This window comes from Salminus brasiliensis, chromosome 4 (genome assembly GCF_030463535.1).
Source record: "Salminus brasiliensis chromosome 4, fSalBra1.hap2, whole genome shotgun sequence".
NCBI lineage: Eukaryota > Metazoa > Chordata > Actinopteri > Characiformes > Bryconidae > Salminus > Salminus brasiliensis.
Window position 1 is genome coordinate 36,603,331 of NC_132881.1, and position 22,407 is coordinate 36,625,737.

The 22,407-nt window shown below is 42.1% G+C and overlaps 1 protein-coding gene across 4 annotated transcripts in view; it reads left to right on the forward strand.

Annotated features, from left to right (window-relative positions):
* The window catches only part of inpp5a (inositol polyphosphate-5-phosphatase A), a 185,771-nt gene that overhangs the window by 153,460 nt on the left and 9,904 nt on the right, over nucleotides 1-22,407 (forward strand). For all 4 annotated transcript variants that reach the window (XM_072678262.1, XM_072678263.1, XM_072678266.1 and 1 more), the window contains exons 10-12: nucleotides 5,075-5,170; nucleotides 5,508-5,582; nucleotides 11,009-11,082. In XM_072678262.1, coding sequence (XP_072534363.1) covers nucleotides 5,075-5,170; nucleotides 5,508-5,582; nucleotides 11,009-11,082 — 245 coding nt within the window. The remainder of the gene's footprint in view (nucleotides 1-5,074; nucleotides 5,171-5,507; nucleotides 5,583-11,008; nucleotides 11,083-22,407) is intronic.

The following is a 22,407-nucleotide window of genomic DNA, read 5'->3' on the forward strand; positions in this document are numbered from 1 at the left end:
TATAGTCATTTGCATATAATTAACCTATACGTTAGCTTACAGTTATATGCTTATATATGAGTAATCAGGTGCATTTCACTCCAGACTGTTTAGGAAATGAGTCACAGTCTTACACACATGGTAGTTTAATTCTAGTTAGTGAGTTTAATTGTTACATTGTTAGTTTTAATTCTAAGATATGAAGAGAAAAAGGATGTTGAAAAAGTTGGAAACTGGCATGAACACACACATTAGAGTAATATGAACTGTTAATAATACATGCTGCAAATTTAATCTTACATCTGAAGTGGCATTGAAGTCTTAAACAGTATTTCACTTGAGGGTGCCTGTAGACACCCCTAAAGCAACTTGGATATACACCAATCAGCCATGACAATTAAAACATACAAAAACAGTGTAGGTGAAGTGGATTACATTGATTAACTTGTTAAAATGCCACCTGGCACCAAAGTTTGTGATGTATTGGGCAGTAGGTGATGTGTTAGAAACAGGAAAAATGGATCTGAGCAACTTTGACCAGGGACAAATTGTGATTGGTAGACATATGGGCCAGTGCATCCCCTAAATGGCAGGTCTTGTGGAGTGTTCTCGGTATGCATTGCTCAGAAAGAGAATGATGTAGAGTTCAAGACGTTGACTTGGCCTCCAGGCATCTGTGGGATGCGTTCTACAAACAAATTCAATCCATGGAGGTCCCACCTCACGACACACAGGACTTAAAAGATCTACTTCTTACATCTTGGTGCCAGATACCACAGGACTCCCTCAGGGGTCTTGTGAGTCCATGCCTTGACAAGTCAAAGCCACTTTGAAGCCGCAAGAGGGACCTTTACAATATTAGGCAGGTGGTTTTAATGTTATGGCTGATCTGTCAATGATCTAAGAAAGCTTTTTCAAGCAACTCTAGCTGCAATTATTTCTTCCTCTTACCTCTCCCACCTCCTCTTACTGTTCATTTCATCCTCGAGTATCAAATGAAAAGCCCAATTGCCCTCAAATGAGTTATGGTAATATCATTTAAGGAGGTCAGTGACTGTGTGCAGATGTAATTTATTTAGAAGCTGCCCTTTGATGGAGCAGCTGTAAGAGACTTCTCTGTTTACGCTCCCACTGCGGCTGCTAGAGAGTGCCCGAGACCACTACCCCCACCCCTACCCTTGTCCCCCCGGTCACATTACTCTCTTTAGGTATTACGCATGCATGATCCACAATTAACTGCTTGGGACGGGTTAACGAATGGTCAGCAGCTGTCCTCAGGTCAGTGTGGGGGCTGTTTCCGTTGCCTATATGATTAGAGAGCACCTGGGCCCTCTTGGCCCAGGACCAGTGCTGACCTGCTATAAGCAATAGCATGAGGTTCTAATTTATGATGGAACTTATATAAGGTGAGAAGAATCACATGACTAGTAATGTTTAGGCAAAATAAGGAATGGCGTGCACACACACATTGTGACCTGCACATACACTCATGCTTGAAGATAGTCTGTGATTGATCAGCAGTGCTCAGTCAGCTGGACATGACAGCGAGGCATCCTGTGACTCACTGGTCAATCTTAATCAGTAAACACATGAATAAGGGCATCTGTCTCCTTCTACACTGCAAGTTTTCACTTTTCAAACAACACAAGAAGGCTTAACCACTCAGAGTAAGAGTTTGATGGCTAGATGACTGGGTAAGAGCGTATCCAAAACTCCAAAACCAAAAATGGTCCAAGGTAGGGCCGAAGGGCCACACTGTTGAAATGTTCAGAAATATTTTGAAGAACATGAAAAGTTCCTCAAACAAGATGTTGACTTGGCCTCCAAATTCAACAAATCTCAATCCAATTGAGCATCTGTGGGATTGAATGTGATCAACCTCTTCTTTTTCGGTGAATCGCCACAAAATAAAACAAAAAAAAAACTTTATACTGCAACAAGACAACACAAGATTTCACAACGCTCATCAAGGGAAGGAGTGGCTTGAGAAGTGTTGAAGGGGTTGTTGTGATGTAATGGCCACTACAATCACCAGGATCAGCATCAGGCATGGTGCCAATTGGTTTTTGTTGATCTGTTTGAGTGTCCTATTCTATTGGCAATACCTTTCCACAGAGACTAGTGTGTATTTGTACATCTGTGTCAGCAATGGGTGCAACCCAAAGTAGATGAATGCATTCATTAGAAGGGGGGTGACAAATAGTGTGAGCGAGATTGCGTGACACTGTAAAGACAGTGTGTGAGTGTGTGTCTTCATGCGTGTGCTCGTACATTTGGAGGAGGAGACACTGTCCATCAAGCTCTTTACATGTAATCGTGACTGACTGTCATCAGCGCTGGGCGGATCCTGCAGCCCATGGATTATAGAAATCATTTAAACATGAATGGATTTGGTGCTTCTGGACTCGTAAATGGATGCTCTTCATTTCAATGAGGTGGTGCTGGTCTCCGGTGCTCTTGCCGCTCTCAAATCGCCAGGGTTTTCTGCTTGGCTGACTCTCCGGTCCGAGAGGACGACAGAAGGGGGGTTTCTGTTGAAGAAAGAGAAAAGCCAAAGCTTTGGTGAAATCACTAACAGGAGTGCCTCATTTGAATAAGATACCATTTTTTTTGGCCTATGGCCTTTTTTCATCTTAGCTGTTGTTCTTCAAACTGTGTTCGGCTTCCTCAAACTTTATTTTCACTGATCAGTCTGCTGTGGTGTGATCAACAGTTACCAGTCGAGTGAAATACAGTTTTTGCAGCAGCGTTTCCAAACAACTAGAGAAGAAAAATGAATTTCCCAGCATTGTCTGAGCCTGTGTGGCTACAATGACTTTCTGATGGGGAGAGTATCTCTGTCTTTGGCCTTTTTGGGAGCTCCTTCTTGCCCTTATTCATTGCACAAAGCAGCTTAAGCCCAGTAAAGCGCATTAGTATGAGGCTGCCAGGGGAGCACCCTGAGCTGCCGCTTGGACCCAAATGAGCGAAAGATGGAGCGATTTGTTAGGGCTTTAGAAAGCAGCTAAATGGAGAGAGGAGGGAGGGGAAGAAGGAGTGAGGGAAGGAGGTTTGCTCCTCTCTTTTTCCGCCGCTGTTTGTTTTAATCTGCAGTGCGGCTCTGTGGGCTTTCTGGCCCGGTTTGTGACATTTCATTCTAAAGGGTCCTTTCCCCCCACCTCTCTCTCTCCCTCTGTTATATTGGCTTGACCTGATTAACTAATCTGTGCTTTGAATTTCAATCAGGCCTGTGGGATGGGAACCAGCGGGACTGGCTTTACCTCATTCAACTGTCTTCAAACACAGATGGTCGAATGTTTAACTAATTGTTAAAAGACTCGACAAAAGGGAATTTAGCCATGCACGCAGTCTTCGGGGGTCAGTACAATACCACTACATAAAGAGGCCCGAATGGAGATGATGTTTTTTTTTTGTTGTTGTTGGTGGGCTTTTTTTTCTGGTCCTGGTTTTGCAGAATCATTAAAATGCACTGGGTGTAATTTGGGTGGTTTCTGAATATGTGTGTGTGTATGAGGGACTACTTGCTACAGGAAGGTCCTAAGCATAGGTAACTTTCTCTGTAACTTATTGGAGTGCTAGTTAGCTCAGGAAAATTTATTGTGACCATGGTCTAAGGAATTGTTTTCTTGATAGCTGTGTGTGGTTAATGATTTAGGAAAATGTTGCAGAAAATGTTTCCTTCTGATTACTGTGGTCATATTTCGACACACCAGAGTCTGCTAACCATTGCAGCCAAACAAGGGAATCTTGTTCTAATGTTCCTATGAGCAGTTCTTTCACTTCCAGACCTCAACCTGACCTCCAGCTTTCCTGCTAACTTTCATTTCTAAATTAGATTATGAACTGAGGAAACGGCTACCTAAAACACTTTGCTATCTCTGTATAGCCTTCTCCTGCTTTGTGGGAATTAGTTTTTTTAATGTTCAGAGCACTAGGCAGCTGCTTAAAGTAACCCATGTCTTCTGATTGTAAGGACAGGTTTAAAGCTTGTGATATTTGCATCACCTGGCCTTTCCTAATAATGATGTCATAGCCTTAACAATGTAATTAAGGCCTGAGACCCTGGGAGACGTTATGAGAGCTCAAGGACACTATAGATCCAAATGTTTGTGGATGGTGCTTCTAATAAACGCATTTAGCTATTATAAGTTGCACCCTTTGCTGAAACAGATGTGCAAATGCACACACACACAGCTCGTCTAGCCCTTGTAGAGGAATACAGCCACTGGAATAGGACTCTCTGGAGCAGATAAACATGAACCTAATGGCACCATGCCTACTGCCAGGCTTGGGCTAGAGAGTAGTTTGAAGCTCCACAGCTCAATGCTGTGTTCTCTGGAACGATGGTGCTTCATCCATTTTTGGACCCTGAATGCAATCAAATCCTCACAGCAATGCTCCAAAATCTAGTAAAAAGCCTGCCCAAGACAGGTGAGACAAAATGTTGTGATAAGACATGGGTTTTGCGGATTAAGTTGAATAAAATCCAGAAGTAGCAGAAGCTCCACTCCTCCTATGTCACTTTCCTTAAGAGAAACAATCTGAAAGGGTGTTGGTAAATTACACCTGTGGGTAGACACAGGGCTGTATGTTACTAAGGACTAGTCACTGATATTCTCCTCCAAATGCAATGCAAGTTCATTTCTATTTAGTGTGAAGTTTGGTGTGGCGTTGAATTTCCCAGCCTTAAAACCACCATTACAGCTTAGATTTTTTTGGGGCAGAATATGCTCTACAATTCTGAACACAGCCTTAGCAACTTAGTGATTCATGATAATTAAGATACGTCTTCTAAAAAGTTTATCATGTGTGTCCAAATGCGAAACTGGTGCAATAGAATGTTCTTTTTAAATAATAAAAAAAAATCATTTTCATAGGTCTTAAAATAGAATCCACAATACACAATAGTGCTTTTGCTATAGGACTAATAACTGAATTATTAATCCAGGGTTTAAGGGGTTAAATGCTGTAGAGATTTAAGGACAGACCAGGAATATATTGATTTAATTGAAGCAGCTGTTTTTATTGTAATTGATGTATGATTATGTAATTGTTTTATCTCTCTCTTGATCGCATTCTCTCTCTCTTGCTGCAGAGTCTGTGCACCACAGCCACAATGCAGACAGTTCGCGCTGCAGACACCAACGAGGTGGACAAACTCATATTCAGAGAGTCGGACAATGACCGCAAGGTGAGTACTCTGTAAACACACACACACACTCACACACACACACTCACACACTATTTTATATCTGCTTATTGACCTTGGTTTCAAGCATTGACCCTTTTTTATTCTGTTGTCCCCAAGAAAGCAGTCTTCCTACACTGTTAAAATATTATGGGGTGGGATGGCCTGGATAACTGTAGATCAGTTAACATCTAGTCTGCTCAGCACTTTTTGGCCTGTGTTTATACATGGAACTTCCTTAATTACTGTAGCTCAGAAGTGTACACACACCTCTCCTTTCTAATGTTGGTCATGTTATCTTGTGTGCTGTTGACTCAGTCTTGGTTCTGTGTTCCCGTAGGTTGTGCTGCAACTCGAAAAGAAGCTTTTTAACTATATTAACCAGGACGTTTTCAGAGAAAACAATGGAATGCTGGTAGGTTGTGTAGTTTCTTCTTATCATACTGCTTTACCCAATTAGAACCTTTTTTTAGGTTCCTTAAAGAGGAAAGAATGTGGCACCCTCAAGACATTTGTCATGTTGTCGTGAAGGAGTAAAAGAGAGACATTGAGAAAGCAAAGTCAAGGAGGCCCACGTAGGCCTTTGAGGTTTTTTGGGGGGTTAGATTAAGGCAATTAAGCACATCATGTGTTCCTTTGTGAGGAAGTGTTTGTAGGTGCAGATGTGAAGTCCTTTTCTATCCCGTACGTACGTTTGAACGGACGTGCACCCTTTCATCTTCTGGATGAGGTCAGTTTAATGTCCAAAATAGTCTGTAAGTGTGACCTCACCTCAGCTGGAGGCTATCCTCACCCTCACCTGCACCCCTTACAGAGAACACATCTGTGTGAGTCCTAGCTTCATCTCTATATACAGCTCGAGGTGTGTGTGTGTGTGTGTGTGTGGGTGGTTGGGGGGGGGGGGGGTTGAAGGGGTGTGTGTTCATTCGCTTGACTGGAGAGCTGTTAGATAAATGACCTAATGGCTCATGAGAGATAATCTGATGGTCATGGTCTAGTTAAACACACTGTCTTATGAGCCTTATAAAACAAACTACCTTTCCAAAACGACAAATGTCCCCCCCCCCCTTTCCAAAAAAATAAAAATAAAAAATAAATAAATAAAAATCCATTGCATCCTTCATCAACTACTAGACTTGTACCAGCTTGACAGAAATTTAATTCGAGGCAGCTCTTGAAAATAATTATTGTATTTTGAGAGGAGTAATCATTGGTGGGGACATGATTGAATGTGTCCATGCCTATTGACTTTTGCTATGATTAATAGCTTTGTTTAGTCGATATTCCCATCGAAATTGTATAATTAATTATCCGGGTGGCTGTCAGGCACGGAGGATGGAGAGCTCTGATGAGGATTTGGGAAGATTAAATTTTCCGAGGACCGCTGCGTCGAGGGGGCGCAGGGCTCGCGGCAGCAGCAGAGGGGGAGGGTGTGCGAGTGCGCGTGTATGTGTGCGTTGTGGCCGGCCGAGGCGTTCAGGAGCCAAGCGCTGCACTGAGTGCACCCCGCCCCCCCACCTCCACCACCCATCCACCCCTCCACCCAATTTCTCATCTCTTCCCTTCCTGTCCCATTCCCATTGATTTTGTTTCAGTATCTCTTTATTGTAACTTTATCTGCTGTAGCTGGCCAGCCGGTGGGACGGGAGGACGAGAGCAGAGCTCGGTAGGGAGGGGAGGAGTGGAGTGAGTGATGAACTTTTCTGTCACACTCCTCATGCTGCTCGCGTCCTCCACCGCTGCATTGCTCAAACCGCAAGAGTTTTTAAGAATCCAAATAAATAAATAACACGGCCCTTCCTGCGCCGGACCGATCCATATTTTACCTGTCAGGTGGCCTAAGCAGCGGAGCAGCTTCACCGCTAATCTAAAGTGACCCTAGCACAGGCTGCAATCGGACGAGGCTAAACACACTCTATGAATGTCGGCCTATCTGAACACTGCATAAAGGAATGCCGGGCAGTCCGACGGTGTGTGCTTGTGCTAAAGTTTGGGCACCCCTGGTGAAAATATCTGTCACTGTGAATAGTGAAGTGAGCAGAAGATGAACAGAGCTCCCAAATTCATGAAGGTAAAGATGATGCATACTTTTTTTAAATTTTGAGGAATTACTGTACTAATTATAAAATATAATTATATAAAAAGTTTGAGCACCCCAATACATTTGAGCTCACAATGATTTGAGGCCTCATTAGGGCTATGGTCTGTACACAGTCATCGTTTTCAGGTGGGTTTATGAATGGATTGTATGTATACTATATAGACACGAGTATTGAGACACTTGCTCATTCATTTTTAATTATTATTTTTAATCAAGGGGATTAAAAAATAGTTTATCCTGCTTTTGTTGGAGTGACTGTCCAGAGAAGGCTTTCTTTTAGATTGCAGTGAGGATTCGAATGCACTCAGCTACAGGAGTGTAGCAGAGGTCAGGATGTTGAACCTCACCTTGTCTCTCATCTCATCCCCAAAGTATTGAATGGAGCACCATCATTCCAGAGAACATTGTTCCACTGCTCCACAGCTCAGTGCTGGGGCACTTTATTTCTCATTTTGCATTTCTATTGATCCATTTATTATGAAAATGATACAGAAACCCTGGCAATATGTGTAGTATAAATCCAGGTTGCTTCCAAAAGTCAGAATCAGAAAGTGGTAGAAGCTGTGAAAATGAACGTGTATATATCAAATTCTATAGAAAATATGCTTTTTATTGAGGTAAACAAATCCATGCAGGTCCAGAGCGTATCAAAATGTGAATATGGTTAAAATAATATATGATTAAAGAACAAGCACTCCTGTAAAGGATGAAGCCTCTGTCTTTCATTTATACACTTTTCAAATGAGTTTTCATTTAAAATCACATTAACAATGATGCATGCTGGGCAGATTAACGTAACGCAATGTTTGGGAGGTGATCAATGTCCACCCTCTCTCTGCTCTGTCCTGTTTGAGCTGCCAGTATATCGTTTGGACACAAAATAATGAATACATCATAAAAGTGGGGGAAATATCGGCACCGCAATGAAGGCAAAGTGTGCCGCGTAAAAATCAAATTAAATGACCTCTCACCCTGCTCTTATTGATGCCGTTTAATGGCAGCAGGTGTTGTCAGAGCTGTATTTGACAAAGTATAAATCAAAGCACAATTATGGCAGGGGACATAGCATCGTCCAGCAGGGAGCCTGGGGACATTTTACTTTGCAGTTTTGCAGAAAGGCACAGCTCCAGAGTAATCAAAGCCCTCGTGATTTACGTGGGGGAACCTATTGAGGCAAAGTGAGAATTCTGAGGCAATGCTGACACCCCCCCCCCCCCTCTTTTCTTCTTCTTGGTACTTTCTCATCTAGGGCCCTTGTCTTCTGCACTGGCCCTGTGATCTCCTCCATAGCCCTTTAGAACCTCAAGGTCATTGCAAGCTGACAAACTACCCAAGCCTTATAATGCAGCAAGCCCTTGAACTTGTATGAAGCACAGTTTTTACTGCTGACCTACCAGACCAGCAAATCATTCTGCTTAATTGAGCCATGATGAAATGTAGTGTGAAATTTCAACCCTCAGGTTCCCCCGTCTGTCCCACTGCTGCTAAATGAATTACCTAACATTTGCTTTACGCACACACTCCTCACAAAAAAAAAGCTTCACAGCATTACCTATCCGCTTGCCTGAAAGAATGCTGTGCCTAAATTCCACACAGTTTCTTAGGTCCAGTGTTGCTCAAGACAAACACACACACATTTCAGCTGTTGTGATCACTCCATTAAATTCAATTACTCTATAATAAAACAGGATCATTTGAACAAATTTACGTTCTTGGTGAATAAGCTTAGTGATCAGTTTACAGTTTGCGTGATAAACAGGGTGTCTGCAGGCCATTATAAGGCTGTGTTCAGCAGTCTCAGCATTCTCTTCAAGGGGGAGCTTTTAGCACACATTAGCTCTTTTTTTCTCCCACAATTTAGTCATAGCCAGTTCCCATCCACTCTCTCCTCTGCTCCATTGGCTCTTCTTGTTGATGGGCGATACTTTATCTGTAAACAGCTGCCATGTTAAGTGTTAGGAGAACTCCTAATTATTGCAACGTCTATGGTTGAACTTGATCCTTCGACAGTTCTATAGCTCTATCCGTACGACAAAAGGTGAGCCTTGTAGTATCAGCAGTTATCTTGGACTGCATACAGTCCAATTAACCTCCAGTTAGTTACCGTTGAATAGCAATAACTCATTTGTTGTGGAACTGTATATGAAGGAGCCGTATATGGGAATTGAGTGTAGCATTTGAAATTCACATGAAGGTGCTTGTGGAAAATTACTACGAAAGGTTGCTTACAAAGGGAAGGTTTGTGCACTATAAATGCATAAAGGAATTAACATGTCTTAGCCTTTTGTCAGGAGACCATCAGTCTAATTAAAATTGGCCTCTCTCTAGGTGGGTTAGCTGGTGTAACACAATTTGCAATTAGTGTTCTCCTCCAAGCCCGCTGACTCCACGTGTAAAGGAAGCGCAAGCTAGCTGTTACCCTCTCAGCTTAGGTAGCATTGTGTGATAGCTGAAGATTTATAAATATTTATAAATTAAACTGAATAAATTAAGGGGAAACAATTAAAGATAAAATTAAATAAATAAACAAGTTTAGTACATTTACAGATACCCTGATTAATAAATTCTTTTACAGTTTTTTGCTATATTAAAAAAGGAAATGAAAAAAACAGTGTACCCAAGTATTTGGGTGGTGAAAGGCTCCGCATATTATGTTCAGTTATGCCTATTTTTCTTTAAAAAAATGGTTACACACTTATTTCACAAAATAATAGTTATATTACACAATTATTAATATAATTGATAGTGACATCCATGCTGTACAGTCAGAGTGTTCTTCCTTTAGACATACACAAAGCCTCATGTATGTACTCAAGCATGTAACTTGGGAGAGGGGGGTCTGTCCACTCTGGTAATGTGATGAATGCTTCTTATTTGCCCTCCTGAACCACACAGGCTGCCTGAACACCTCACTGCCTGCAGAAATAACACACACTCAAACATACACATAGCAACAACACCAATTGCGTTGCAGACCAGCACAACCATTATGCAAACAAATACAAGAACACATTTGTTTTTTCTAGTAGCTGTCACAAGTATATACACACACACACACACACATACAGAAGACACGCACATGAGGCAGTGATGCAGGTGTCAGTTGTACCTGTTGGTCTCTCTCATAATTAATGTGTACACACACAGGCTAATTATTCTGCTCAGCTTTGATTAATGGCTTTAGCCTGTCTCAGTCATCCTTGCATCTCAGACAGCTCAGCTCCCTCAGAGTGCGTGCAGCTGGGAGGGAGCATGATTGATGAACACTGCACGCACATACACACACCCAAATCGAGTGTTATAAACACGCTTATTGCCATGTGTGTTCATAGAGCACAGTATCAAAGGATAGACAAACACATACCCATACATGGGATGGTCACACCGGTCACACCCATGTACCCCCTCTCTGATTGTAAAACCGACATTTTTCTAATGTTGAAATCTAAGAGATGGCATATAGAGGCACCCTGCTTATTTGTTAACCCTGTTTACGGCTCAAATAAAAGTAAATATGGCCCCAAGGAGCAATTAGCGGGGTTCAAGCACTTTTTGACAAGTTGGCATTAATTAGCAGTTATTGTCTTAGCTCCCCCTGTTGGTTTGTGTTTATCGAGTTTAGCGAGTGTGTTTAATTGGGTGACAATAGGACATAGCTGCACTGTACGCCAAATGTTTGGACCACTAATACTAAGAAATGGCATTTAACTCCCTTTACGTCCTGTGCTCTGTCTTTACAGCTATTAGAGTTTGACAAAGAGCTGTCTGTCTTCAAGGACCGTCTACACGAGCTGGAGATTTCTTTTCCTCCCAGGTATGGCCTCCACTTCCTTTCTCCTCATATCTCATATCTGGTGTGTTACATTTTCACCTGTGAGTCACTGCTGTCGTGTGATGTTTGTTCACTTTGTCACCTACTGAGAAGCACTGCTGTGAGGTTAATGCAGGAAAGACACGTTTTAATTGGTTGGTAAAGTTTGTTTTCTGATGGTATCTCAGTGTTAATGAAAGATTGATAGTTTCTGTGAGCGAACATATTCTCTCTGATAATGTACGAGATGTGAAGTTGACACGTCATGTTAAAGATTTTAACCACTATTTTGAAGTTTATAATTCACTTAAAATTCTTATTAATATGTTATATTGTCAAACAAAAACCTTTCAGGAGAAAGAAAAAAAACACCTGTCAATGGACATCAATGTAAAATCACTTCAGTCATTTTAAAGTGTTTCTGTTGGTCAAGTTATCATTTGTGGGTCGGTGGTTGGATGTATAGAGTGCCTGCCAAAATGTTGCCTAATTATTGATTTATGGAATTCATCTACAAGGCTCATTTATGAAAGATTGTTTGATTAGGTAGTTTGTTTCTTAAAAATGTCTTGTTGGTATTTATATCTAATATCTGTATTTTAAAGAGTCTACCAATACACCAATACCAAATTAATTTTTTTGGCTTAAAATGTCTTGATTGTATAGAACTCTTATATTAGATTATATTATATTAGCTTGTTCATGCCGATCGACAAGCTTGGTCAGGTCGATCATTCTTGTAGACAAGCTAAACCTTGAAACTCAAACAAAAACGTATCCTCTGCTGGTCAAGCTTGAGCTGACCAGGCTGTTTTTCTTATCAAAAGAAAATAAGCCCCCAAAAAGGATAAGACCCAGTGATTTGAGAGTGGGTTCATGCGTCTTACTTTAGTGTCATAGAATGTGCTCAGATGCCTTGATCAGATAACCCCCCCTGCTAGAAACCTAGTTAAGCTTCTAAACATCGTTTCAGAAGTTTTATTTGTAGGTTTTCTGATGCTGTACTGAAATCGGTACACCCTTCGGTCATTTGTATGGACCAACACTGGCAGATTCCCCCTGGTGCTTTTAGACTACGTGCCACCCCCTTTTTTTGCTCATCACGCCTTTGCGAGGCAGAACAGCATTAATATTCCATAGCAGCCTTTCTCTCCGTGTCCTCTTCTTCAAACAAATGAATGTACAATTAGGCTTTTCAGAACGCCAGCGGGGGGCCGAAGCATGGCCCGTGCTAATGGTGCTTGACCTTTGGCGTCAGTGCTGACTCAATCAGTGTAGATAATGAAACGCTGTAATCAAACAATAATTACTTGATAAACTGCTCCAGTGGCTGGTGTGAGGCGGGGCCTGTGTGTGTGTGTGTGTGTGTGTGTGTGTGTGTGTGTGTGTGTGTGTGTGTGTGTGTGTGTGTGTATGCACACGCACGTGTGTCTATTTTTAAATGACTGTGTCTTAATCAGCTATCTCCATTTACATGGCTTTGCATAAGTGACAGGTGGATTTATTAGGCTTTTACACTGCATGACTTTTGCTCTCATCTGTCTCCAGTATATAATCCTGAATCGTCAGGCCTGCGATGAGAAATGGCTGAGCAGCAGCGTGGCAAGAGGAGGCAAAGCATGCTCTCGCGCTGCCACCTGTGATGAATCAAAAATCTAAAGCCATTAAGGAGTATATAAAATTTGATTTGATGCAAGTAGTGTCTGCTACAAGCCACATTATTGTCAGAGGTGAGAGAAGAGACACAGCTTAGTTAAACTTAAACAGGCTCCCCACACACACATATACACACACACACACACCCTCCCCCTGTCAGATACGCCTTGTGCTTCTTGAGCAATCAAGCACTCAGCAATTGTTCTCCATCAAATGGACAGCCCTGAAACACCCCTGACCATCTGTGGGGTTATTGCACAGGGCCACGGAAAGACGAGCACTCACACGGGTGACACAAACACACATGCAGACACACACACACACACACACACACCACCCTCAGCCACTTTAACACCACCCTATCAGCATTAGATCTGATAGAAAACATGACCAGTAAACTGCCCCTCTGTGTGATCTGACAGTTATTGCCTTTTCAACCGTTTGTGTCGTAGATTCAGGATGTGTAATTACTGTAGTTATACACATTACAAGGGGCAGTAAGACTTTGTGTTGTTGTGCAGATCTACACAGTGGTTTCCAGAAAGAATGCACAGTGATTTAGCATCAGATCGGTATCAGACCATCATGTTAAACTGATGATATGATGGTGTATTTATCATACTACTAGATAGCTACCTTGGTTAAGCGATACCATAGAAGAACCACTTTTAGTTCCCTATAGAACCATTTTTGTTAAAGTGTTAGCATGAAGAACCTTCACATCAGGTGAGGATTTCTTAAGCCTTCAGAAGGTTCTTCACACTCACAGATCTTGTTCACAAACATGGTTCTTTTGTGGCATTGCAGGGGAACCTTCTGTAGGACCTTTAATTTTAAGAGTGGAGGACACCAGGAGGCAAAAAACAAATTAAGAAATATTTTGATTCTAAAATGATGGCTAGAGCTGTAAATGACTCAAAAATAACTGAGATGCTGCATATCATTAATAATGAATTCTCAGAATAATAAATACAATGTCCAATGCTTGTCTAGTTTATTTTAAACCTTTATAGTCATTATTACATAGAAAATAGCAGGAATTCTTTATGTGAGGTGATCTCAAAGGATACGTAACGGTCAGCCCTCTTTAGTTATGTCTGAGGTCTGCTGGCGGTCGGTCGATGCTGTCCATTTGAAATTCCTGTTTAGGTGCTGAACACTTTAAGGTCATGTCTCAGTGCGGTGTCCCATCTATGGGTCAAAGGCTGCTCTTGTCCACATAACACTGACACCTCTGACCAGGAGACGTGTGCTCTTGTATTGGCCCATTTACACACCACGTGTGAGCTGAACTTTAAAGAATGTGTTACAAGCTGTAAATTCACAGAGCAGGACCCTACAGAGCAGTGTGTGTGATTTTGGTTTCTGACAAGCCTAAGCGCTAAGGCACGAGTGTGTGGAATTTGGCCCTTTCTCGCCAACATTGGTGTTGGAGCCAGACCGACTGCGCCAATCAGCTGTGGAACACACTCATAAACATACTCACACACAAACACATACGTTTATTCCCAAAAACATTTTGTATGCTCACTCATTCTGCGTATGGCAGATTTAACACACATGCACAAATGCAAACAGAAGAACAGAAATGTCCACTAGAACCAGATGGGAATACAATCTCTGGCATCTCCACACCATGATTGGGCAGGTTGAGTTGGATTCAGACCAGATATTAAATATGGTATCAAAATTAGGGAAGTTTAGGAATTGAGCGCCATCACGGATATCTGATTTTTTTTTACATACGGTCATATGGTTCTACCAGCAGTGACAAAAATCCCAGTCTCCAGTTTCTGTCAGTTTTCACTGCTTGTTGCTTTACTTCCAGGCAAGAATTGCTTCTAGAGGTCACTGCAGGTCCTTAACAACCAATTTCTAAAAGAACACTCCGCAGGGAACTGCATCTTATGAACATATGGAGCAGAGTGGCACGCAAGAGGACTTACTTGCTCACTTCTGCTCAATATGACGAGAATTTCCTGTAGACCGTGATTTTTGCCACTGCTGGTAGACCCGTATGACTGCATGCTTCGATACACCTGCTAATTCAGCTACTAACTATACACTATGGTCTTTGGCACACCTAAAAGCAATCGCTCCTTTTTGTCAATTATTAACATCTAAACCATTATTTTACAACCCATTTTCACACATTGAACGAGACATTCACTGCATTGTACCACTTCCTCTCAGTCTATGAATCCCATTGCACACCTTACAGTATGTATAGCTCTATTATTCCTGTGCAACGCCGTCTGCAGGAGTCTGAAATTACTTAAATAAAGAATTAAAGTATTGAAAGTTTGCCAAACTACAACAAAAAGAAACAGTTTTGATCATTTGTGCCACTCAAATATTAAATCACAAAATGCCTCAACAAATCTGTGAGGAAAATGATAATGAATAATTAACGGAAAGTTCAAAGTCTTTTGAATTCTCCGTCCCAAGCACTGACGCACATCAGTGTTATAGGGCAGGTTATCTTTTTCTGAGCGTAGTGATCCCTGTTATTGGGTGGCCTGCCCTAGTGATATATTCTGATTGATCTAAAGGGAGTGCAGTTAGCGGAGTCATTGTATGATTTTATTGTAGTCTCCTCTGTGTAAAATCAATGGTGAAATTGAATGGAGAAATTGGCCTGTGGGAATTTAGAGGACAATGAAAGACTGGAGGAAGGAGTTTCTATTTATTCTCACACTAACTGGGTTACTGGTAATGGACATTAGAGAGAGGCCAAGAGAGATGATCGACATTGACCTGTGGATGCCGCTGTTTCCTTTTAGCAATTCCAAGGTCTCTTTACAGAGAGATGAAAGAAGAGCGAAAGAGAGAGAGTGTCTACAAAATACATATACAGAGAAAAAGATGTTTTAAAGAGTGAATGGCTCCAGACCTGTGTGTAAGTGTTTGCCAAGTCTAGACAGACAGGCATGGGTTGGAGGTTTAAGGTTAAAAAGTGAGGGCAGGTGGGGTCAGAGGTGACCTACTGTGATTTCTTCACCATTTACTGACAAAGAAAATGGCTGTGAAGTGCTGTAGGAGTGCATGGAACTCTTCAGCGTACATCTACCAAAATGCACAGCTTCATGAGGATGAGCTGGAGAGTAACTCCCCTCTGAAGGAGAAGAGAAGAGACAGTGTGTAGTGAACACAGTGGAGTGTGCTGCCATGGGAATGGAGGAATGGCTCTGGCTAAACCAACAGCTCAGTTTCAATCCCTCAGTCCTCAGCCCTCCACACATCTAGGGATTAGAACAATGCGGCACAGGCTTGGAGGGTTAGAGCTTCACTCCAGGAACCAGACCATGATTGGGTTGGAGGGTTCTTGACTGGGGTTGGATGTTGTCTGATTCTCCTCAGGAATCGGTAAAATGCAGTAAAATGATTATTTTCTTCTGGACAATTGTACAGGAACATCTAAACGTTTTGCATCTTGGCAAGTACAATGCTTGGTGTTAGTCAGAAATGCAAAGATAAATTTTATTGGCTAAGCCTAGACGTCCTGAATTCCAATGAAGCTGATATGCTACATGACGTGATAGTGACTCAGTAAATGCATAACATCACAGCCAAAATGATCATATCTATAGTCCCAATAATAGAGTCCACAAGATTAGTCACATCATTGGCTTGGTGAGCCATGTGGCCTGCTGGATTTTGGTAGAAGGGACTTTTTTCTAGTCATCTCAGGCATGATTTTATCTCATCATCAGCATTTATGATCAACTTGACCTCCTGCCTGAAAGAGAGAAAGACCCATAGCAAATAGGGCTTGTTTTTTAGCCTGGCCTGTATCCCAGTCCATGGCCTCCCATGTTGTTTCCCCTGCCAGTGCAGCCGATGCCCGCCTGGTAGATCATCTGTAGGAGGTTTAGCATTGGCATGTGACCTTGGGTAGAACTCAGTTTGACGTCTCTACCTTCATTTCTTCTGTGTTGAATTTGGTGATCACATTGTATTGTTGGTGTAGTGTGGTGGGTAACTCCCCAGCAATTCCCCAGCAAGACATCTAGCGCTGCATTTACCTTCCCGAGTAACATGATTTAAACGTGAGTTGGTATGGATAAGAGCATCTGCCAAAAAAAGAATGACATCTGGATTCAGAGTACTGGCTCAGCCATGCTACGGCATCCTTGGAGTAAACAGAGTGAAGTGTCCTGCTCAATGGCCCAACTATGGCAGTTTAGCAGACCACAGGTTTTGAACCAACAACCTTCCGATCAGTAACCCAACTTTAACCATCACCGCCTAGTTGATTTAAAGGTAATGAAACGCTAATGTATGCGATCAATCCAAACCTGAACAAAAATAGAGAGCCTGTACGAGCCTGTTTACATCTGGCATTAACATGTGTTTTGTGTCCGGGTAGTATATGGATAAACCTTGACCGAATTATGTAGCGTGTCACTAAATTGCATCCCCAGCATGACCAGATGTGATCTGATTTTACTTCCCAGCATATTTCATTTCTGTTATACTTTCTCATTAAAACTGGCCTGCTCCAAGAGACTGAGAACAGCTGAGTTTAGTTCTACAACTCAGCTATAGGAGTTATATATATATATATGGAGCAATAGACAGTTCTCACATTTCTATAACAGCTCTGTCAGAAAATGCGAAGGACTATTTTAACCGCAAGAAAACAATCTCTGTCATACAGTTGGAATACACCAGTAAATTAGTAAGCCACTTTAACTAGATGAAGCTCAAGTTGTATAGTTAGCTAAACCTTCAAATTGTACATCTGTGAAACAGCTAAGGCTCAGCACAGCTGACAAAGCAAACAATTCTCTGACAGCCAAAGCTTTACAAGCCCAAAAAGGTGGAAACAGTGTTTTGAGAGTAATAATAAAACAATATCATACATTCATTTTATGAAATGGTATAAACAATTATACAATGCGAGTTATTTGTTTATTTTATTATTATTATTATTTTTATTTTAGATGAAGTACATCTCTTTAAATTGTTTCAGGGAATTGTTACTGCTATCGGGTTCTGCAATCCGCAAATACCCAACCCTTGTCCTCACTAAGGGGCACATTGTTGTAGTGATATGTAGGGCTCTAGTTTAAAGCAGGTGCTCCATATTTGTTTACCATCATCTGCCACTCACTTCAGCACGGGACCCCTGGTAAAGCCCTCCGAAACAGCTCTCTGTTTTCTTGGGCTCTGCATAAACTCCAGGTCTGGGGAGCCTGGACCTGTGGTCAGAAAGAGTCTCAGGGTCTCAACTAAAGTGCAGATTCAGAAGTGCCTGTGTTTTGTGGACATAAGGTCAGGAATGTAAGCTGTGCACACTGTATAGTCACAGTATTATGTACTCAGGCTGTATTTAGAGGTGTTTTATGACACTGTAATGATTTTATTACTGTGTACTCAGATGCTAGAAGGACACTGAGGGAGGTGATGTCACTGTGATGGTGGTCACTGTCCGTGTGACATCCCAAGCTCCATCCATCTCAATGCTCTCTCTCTTCCTCTATGACTCTCTCTGCCCCACCACTCCCTCCAGTCCCATTCTGAAACTACTGAATGATGTCACCCATTTAGATGAGTAGCTCTCCAGTGTGCTGAGCATTAGATGGAGTGTTTGTGTCCCTGTGCATGTGTCTGTATGTGTGTGTGTATGCGCGTGCATGTGTGTGTGACCTGGAGGAGACTATTTATTCTCACCACAAAACACACTGTACTTTTCCCGCACTCTTCACTTGAGAGCAGTGATCTCACGCTTGTTTAATGAAGCCAGATAGATGTGTCTTAAGTGTTGCCCCAGCAGAAAGAATGAGGCGAGGTGTCTGGCCTACTATCTCCCTGTACAGCTGGACACCCGTCAACCTCAGAGTGACACAGCAGAGGCCTAAGTGCCATCACATTAATCATTACAGTCAGTGAATAACATTAAGACGTGTATAAGCTCTGCAGTGGCAGGTCAGGTCAGATGGACATGAGTCTATTTGTATCTGTCTCTCTTCTGATGCCCCTGAAAGGAATCCTTTGTTTTAGCACGTGGGATGTGGGGGAGGGTTAATGAAAAGCACACTGCTTAGAGCTAGCTGTGGGTTATGGGTAGTTATGGCCTTCTGCCTGGTAATGAAAAAAGCCCTTTAAGCGATGGTTTCGCCAAACTTCACATTTTTCAGTTTTCCCATTAGACCAAATCTACCAAATCAACCAGGAGCCACCAGGCTAATTTAAACTTGTAATAAAAGCTTATACTCACTAGTCCAAGCATCATACAGTATCTCTAAATCACTGCCAACGTGCCCAGAAATATGTTAAGAAAAAAGTAATCTCTTAAAAGTAACCACTATAGTACAATTATCTAAAGAATGGACCAAAAGGATGCCGTTCACAGCTTGAAGGCTAAATTCTGACTGTAGTTTTGTCCTTTTTCTGAACATTGCAGCATGCAAAAGCGAGGCATAAACCAATAAAGGATGAAATGTGACCTAATTTAATTAAGCAGGTCAGGTCTAATCTCACATTCCTACATCAACAACGTCCATGATTTTTTTTTTTTTTTTTTTTTTAATCAATCAGACAGATATTTCTGTTTACCTTTTAAACGTGTCTATTTTTATTGTTTTTTACAGTTGTTTGATTACAGTGTTTTTTTTTTATTACTCTCATAGTGCCTGTCAAAGCACATAAACGACTCACAGTAAAAGCTAGTAAGACTAAAGTGCAACCTCCACATGGGGGTTAGATCGCACCTGTTAAAACTAATGTCGGCTTTACACCAAACAACTTTTCTTGTTTGCACTGACAAATTTCCAGTGTTGGAATAAAGTCATGTGAGTCTTGCTAGTCTTGGTGTAAGGTGGTCAGGATAGCTGTAGGAGTTTTTGTCTTGGCTCTTGCAAATTGTGACTTCACTGCACTCTTTCCCTACACAATGTCACACGATTATCGTGACAGGTCTAAGGACAAATTGCCTGTAGATGTGAGAGTGTCAGACTTTTTGTCACAGCTACGTTTATATGTATTTATTATATATTTCGATGCCGATCTTGTTTAAACAGTGCAGAGTTACATTGAATGAATCTTTTGTCTAATTTCATCAGACTTAAGGAACTGTTTAGGAACTAGCCCCTGTTTGTTACAGTTGTTAGAGTTGTGGCATTTGCACACATCACTCTTTCGCTAAATTTCTCATAAACAGAGAAAGGCAGGTGGCCTGGCTGATCAGCCATAACATTAGTGATTAAATTATGATGGTGAGTCAGAGCCTCTGTAAAATGCCAGGCAGGTCTTGTGGGTTTTTTTCTGGTATGCAGTGGAAGGTACATACCAAAATGGTCAGAGGAAAGACAACTGGTGAACCAGCAACATGATAATTGGCACCTAAGGCTCATTGATGTAGTCCCCAACGCTAAATCTACAGGACTTAAAGGATCTGTTGCTGATGTCTTGGTGCCAGAAACCACAGGACGCCTTCTAAGGTCTAGTGGAGTCCATGCTTTAGCAGGTCAGATCTGTTGTGACGGCACAAAGAGGGAAGAGTACATAGTAATAGTTGTTAATGTTAGGGCTGATCGGTGTATCTGGCATACAGCCTCAGAAACCACATACATGAGAGGTTACCATGGCCCCATCCTGCCGCATCACGCTATCTATGGATTTGTTTAGTTGTACCAGTGGCTGACCTGATTTTATTTAATAAAGGATTGATCAGATAAACTAGGCTGGATTGAAATTGTGTATATGTGTGTGCTTCCAAAGTTGAGCTCAGTATTTACAGATAAAAAAAAATAATAATAACACCAGATAAATGGCGTTATACATCATTTTCTCTTTAATATTTCATAAATATTTTTTTTGTAATTAATTACAGTATATTAGACATAATCCTCATACACTCATCCTCACAAGAGCACAAGGCACTGACTTTTTTGTGAATGTGTGTGTGTGTGTGTGTGTGTGTGTGTGTGTGTGTGTGTGTGTGTGTGTGTGTGTGTGTGTGTGTGTTCGGGCACTCCTGTTTTCACTCCCCTGACGACAGCAAACAAACACACTGTTCTTTAGCGAAAGCATTCCAGCCTCGTCCCGCAGCTCCGCCTTCTACTCACATCACCAATAACTCCCACCAATCCCAGTGTGCCGGTCATGTCAGGTGACTTCCACCCCTTAGTACAGTTCGTGACCCCTGACCTTGGCTCATTAATAGCTTGTCTCTTATCAGCCCCTCTTTCCCCTGTCTGTATTCACCAGTTTATATTGCCGTCATTACACACAGCCTGTCTCAATGTGCCAGTGTTTGGCTTGTCACTTATTTGTCATTATGTAGAACAAGATAACAGCTCTCAGAGCACTGATAGGAGATGTGGGACAGGGGGCTTGGTCAGGGAGAGTCACATGACTGGGACTCGAGGGACAAAAGAGGCAGAAAAAGGCCTGTGGAGGTACATACACACATGTGCGCTAGCACGCGCACACACACACACACACTGACAAGACTCTCCTTGTCCCTGTGCTGCTCAGACATGCAGGCCTAAGGCAGTGACATTAAAAGCAAATCTGGTGAATAATGTCAGGAGTCAGTCAAACATTAAAGTCACAGTCGGAGAGGAATCGTTAAGTGCTCTGGGGATCAGGGGAGGAAGATGGGACTCCTCTACCTCCAGAAGTGGGGCCTTGTTAGAGCGTGAACCCGCAAAGCTGTTTTGTGCGGACCCTTTGGCTTTGGCTGTTGTAAGAGACACTTACACTGCAGTATCTCTTATTATCTTAAAGATTAAAGTGCAACAAGGGTCCGTTGCCATAGAAGAAGCACAGTCGGTTCCTTTAAGAACCTTTCAATTAAATTAAAAACAAAAAAAAAATCTTAAGGGAATCCTAATTGACACTGATTTCCTAAGAGTGATCATATTCTACAAGTGTTCTGCTACCCAAAGCAGACAGACAGACGGGGACACAGACAGACAGACCGACCTGTTGAGCTATTGTATGTTCTTGTACATGTTCTTGCGGACACTGACGCTGCACAAAGCAGCCTACAACTCTCTCTCCCTGTCTGTTGCCGCTCTCTCTCAAACCCTGCAGACACAGGTGGGCAATTGTTGAGTTTATCGCGTCGGGCCCATTAATTAGCGTAATTAGTCTTGCCATGGGCAATAAGGGCCTGATAGCAGCTGACGGTCTCCGGTTCGCACGCCCAGGTCTGGAGTTTACTCTGGCAGATACGTTTGTGTGTGCTAATCACCCACATCCATCACCTCGCCCTGCTGCACCGCACCGCTGTTTGCCGTTGCATTAGAGAACTGTAATCTAGATCAGCTCTGTCAGAGAGAGTGTGCATGCCTGTATGTGTGTGTGTGTGTGTGTGTGTGTGTGTGTGTGTGTGTGTGTGTGTGTGTGTGTGTGTGTGTGTGTGTGCACGCTTACAAGAGCGAGACAGAAGGGCAGGTTATAAGAGTGGACAGTCAAAAGGAATCTCTGTAAGAGAGTGTTGATAAAGAAGTACAGGATTATTGATTTGAAGGCACGCAGATGGTTGTTGTTGTCATGTTTGCACTAGATTGATGGGAGGGAATCCTATGAATCTCATTTAAACAACTAAATGAATTCCAAGACACATACAGTGCTGTAAAGAAGTTATAATATGTGGACAGTGGTTCTCAATGTGGGTCCTAGCCTTAGCAATGTGAATTTTAATGACTTGCATCTGTA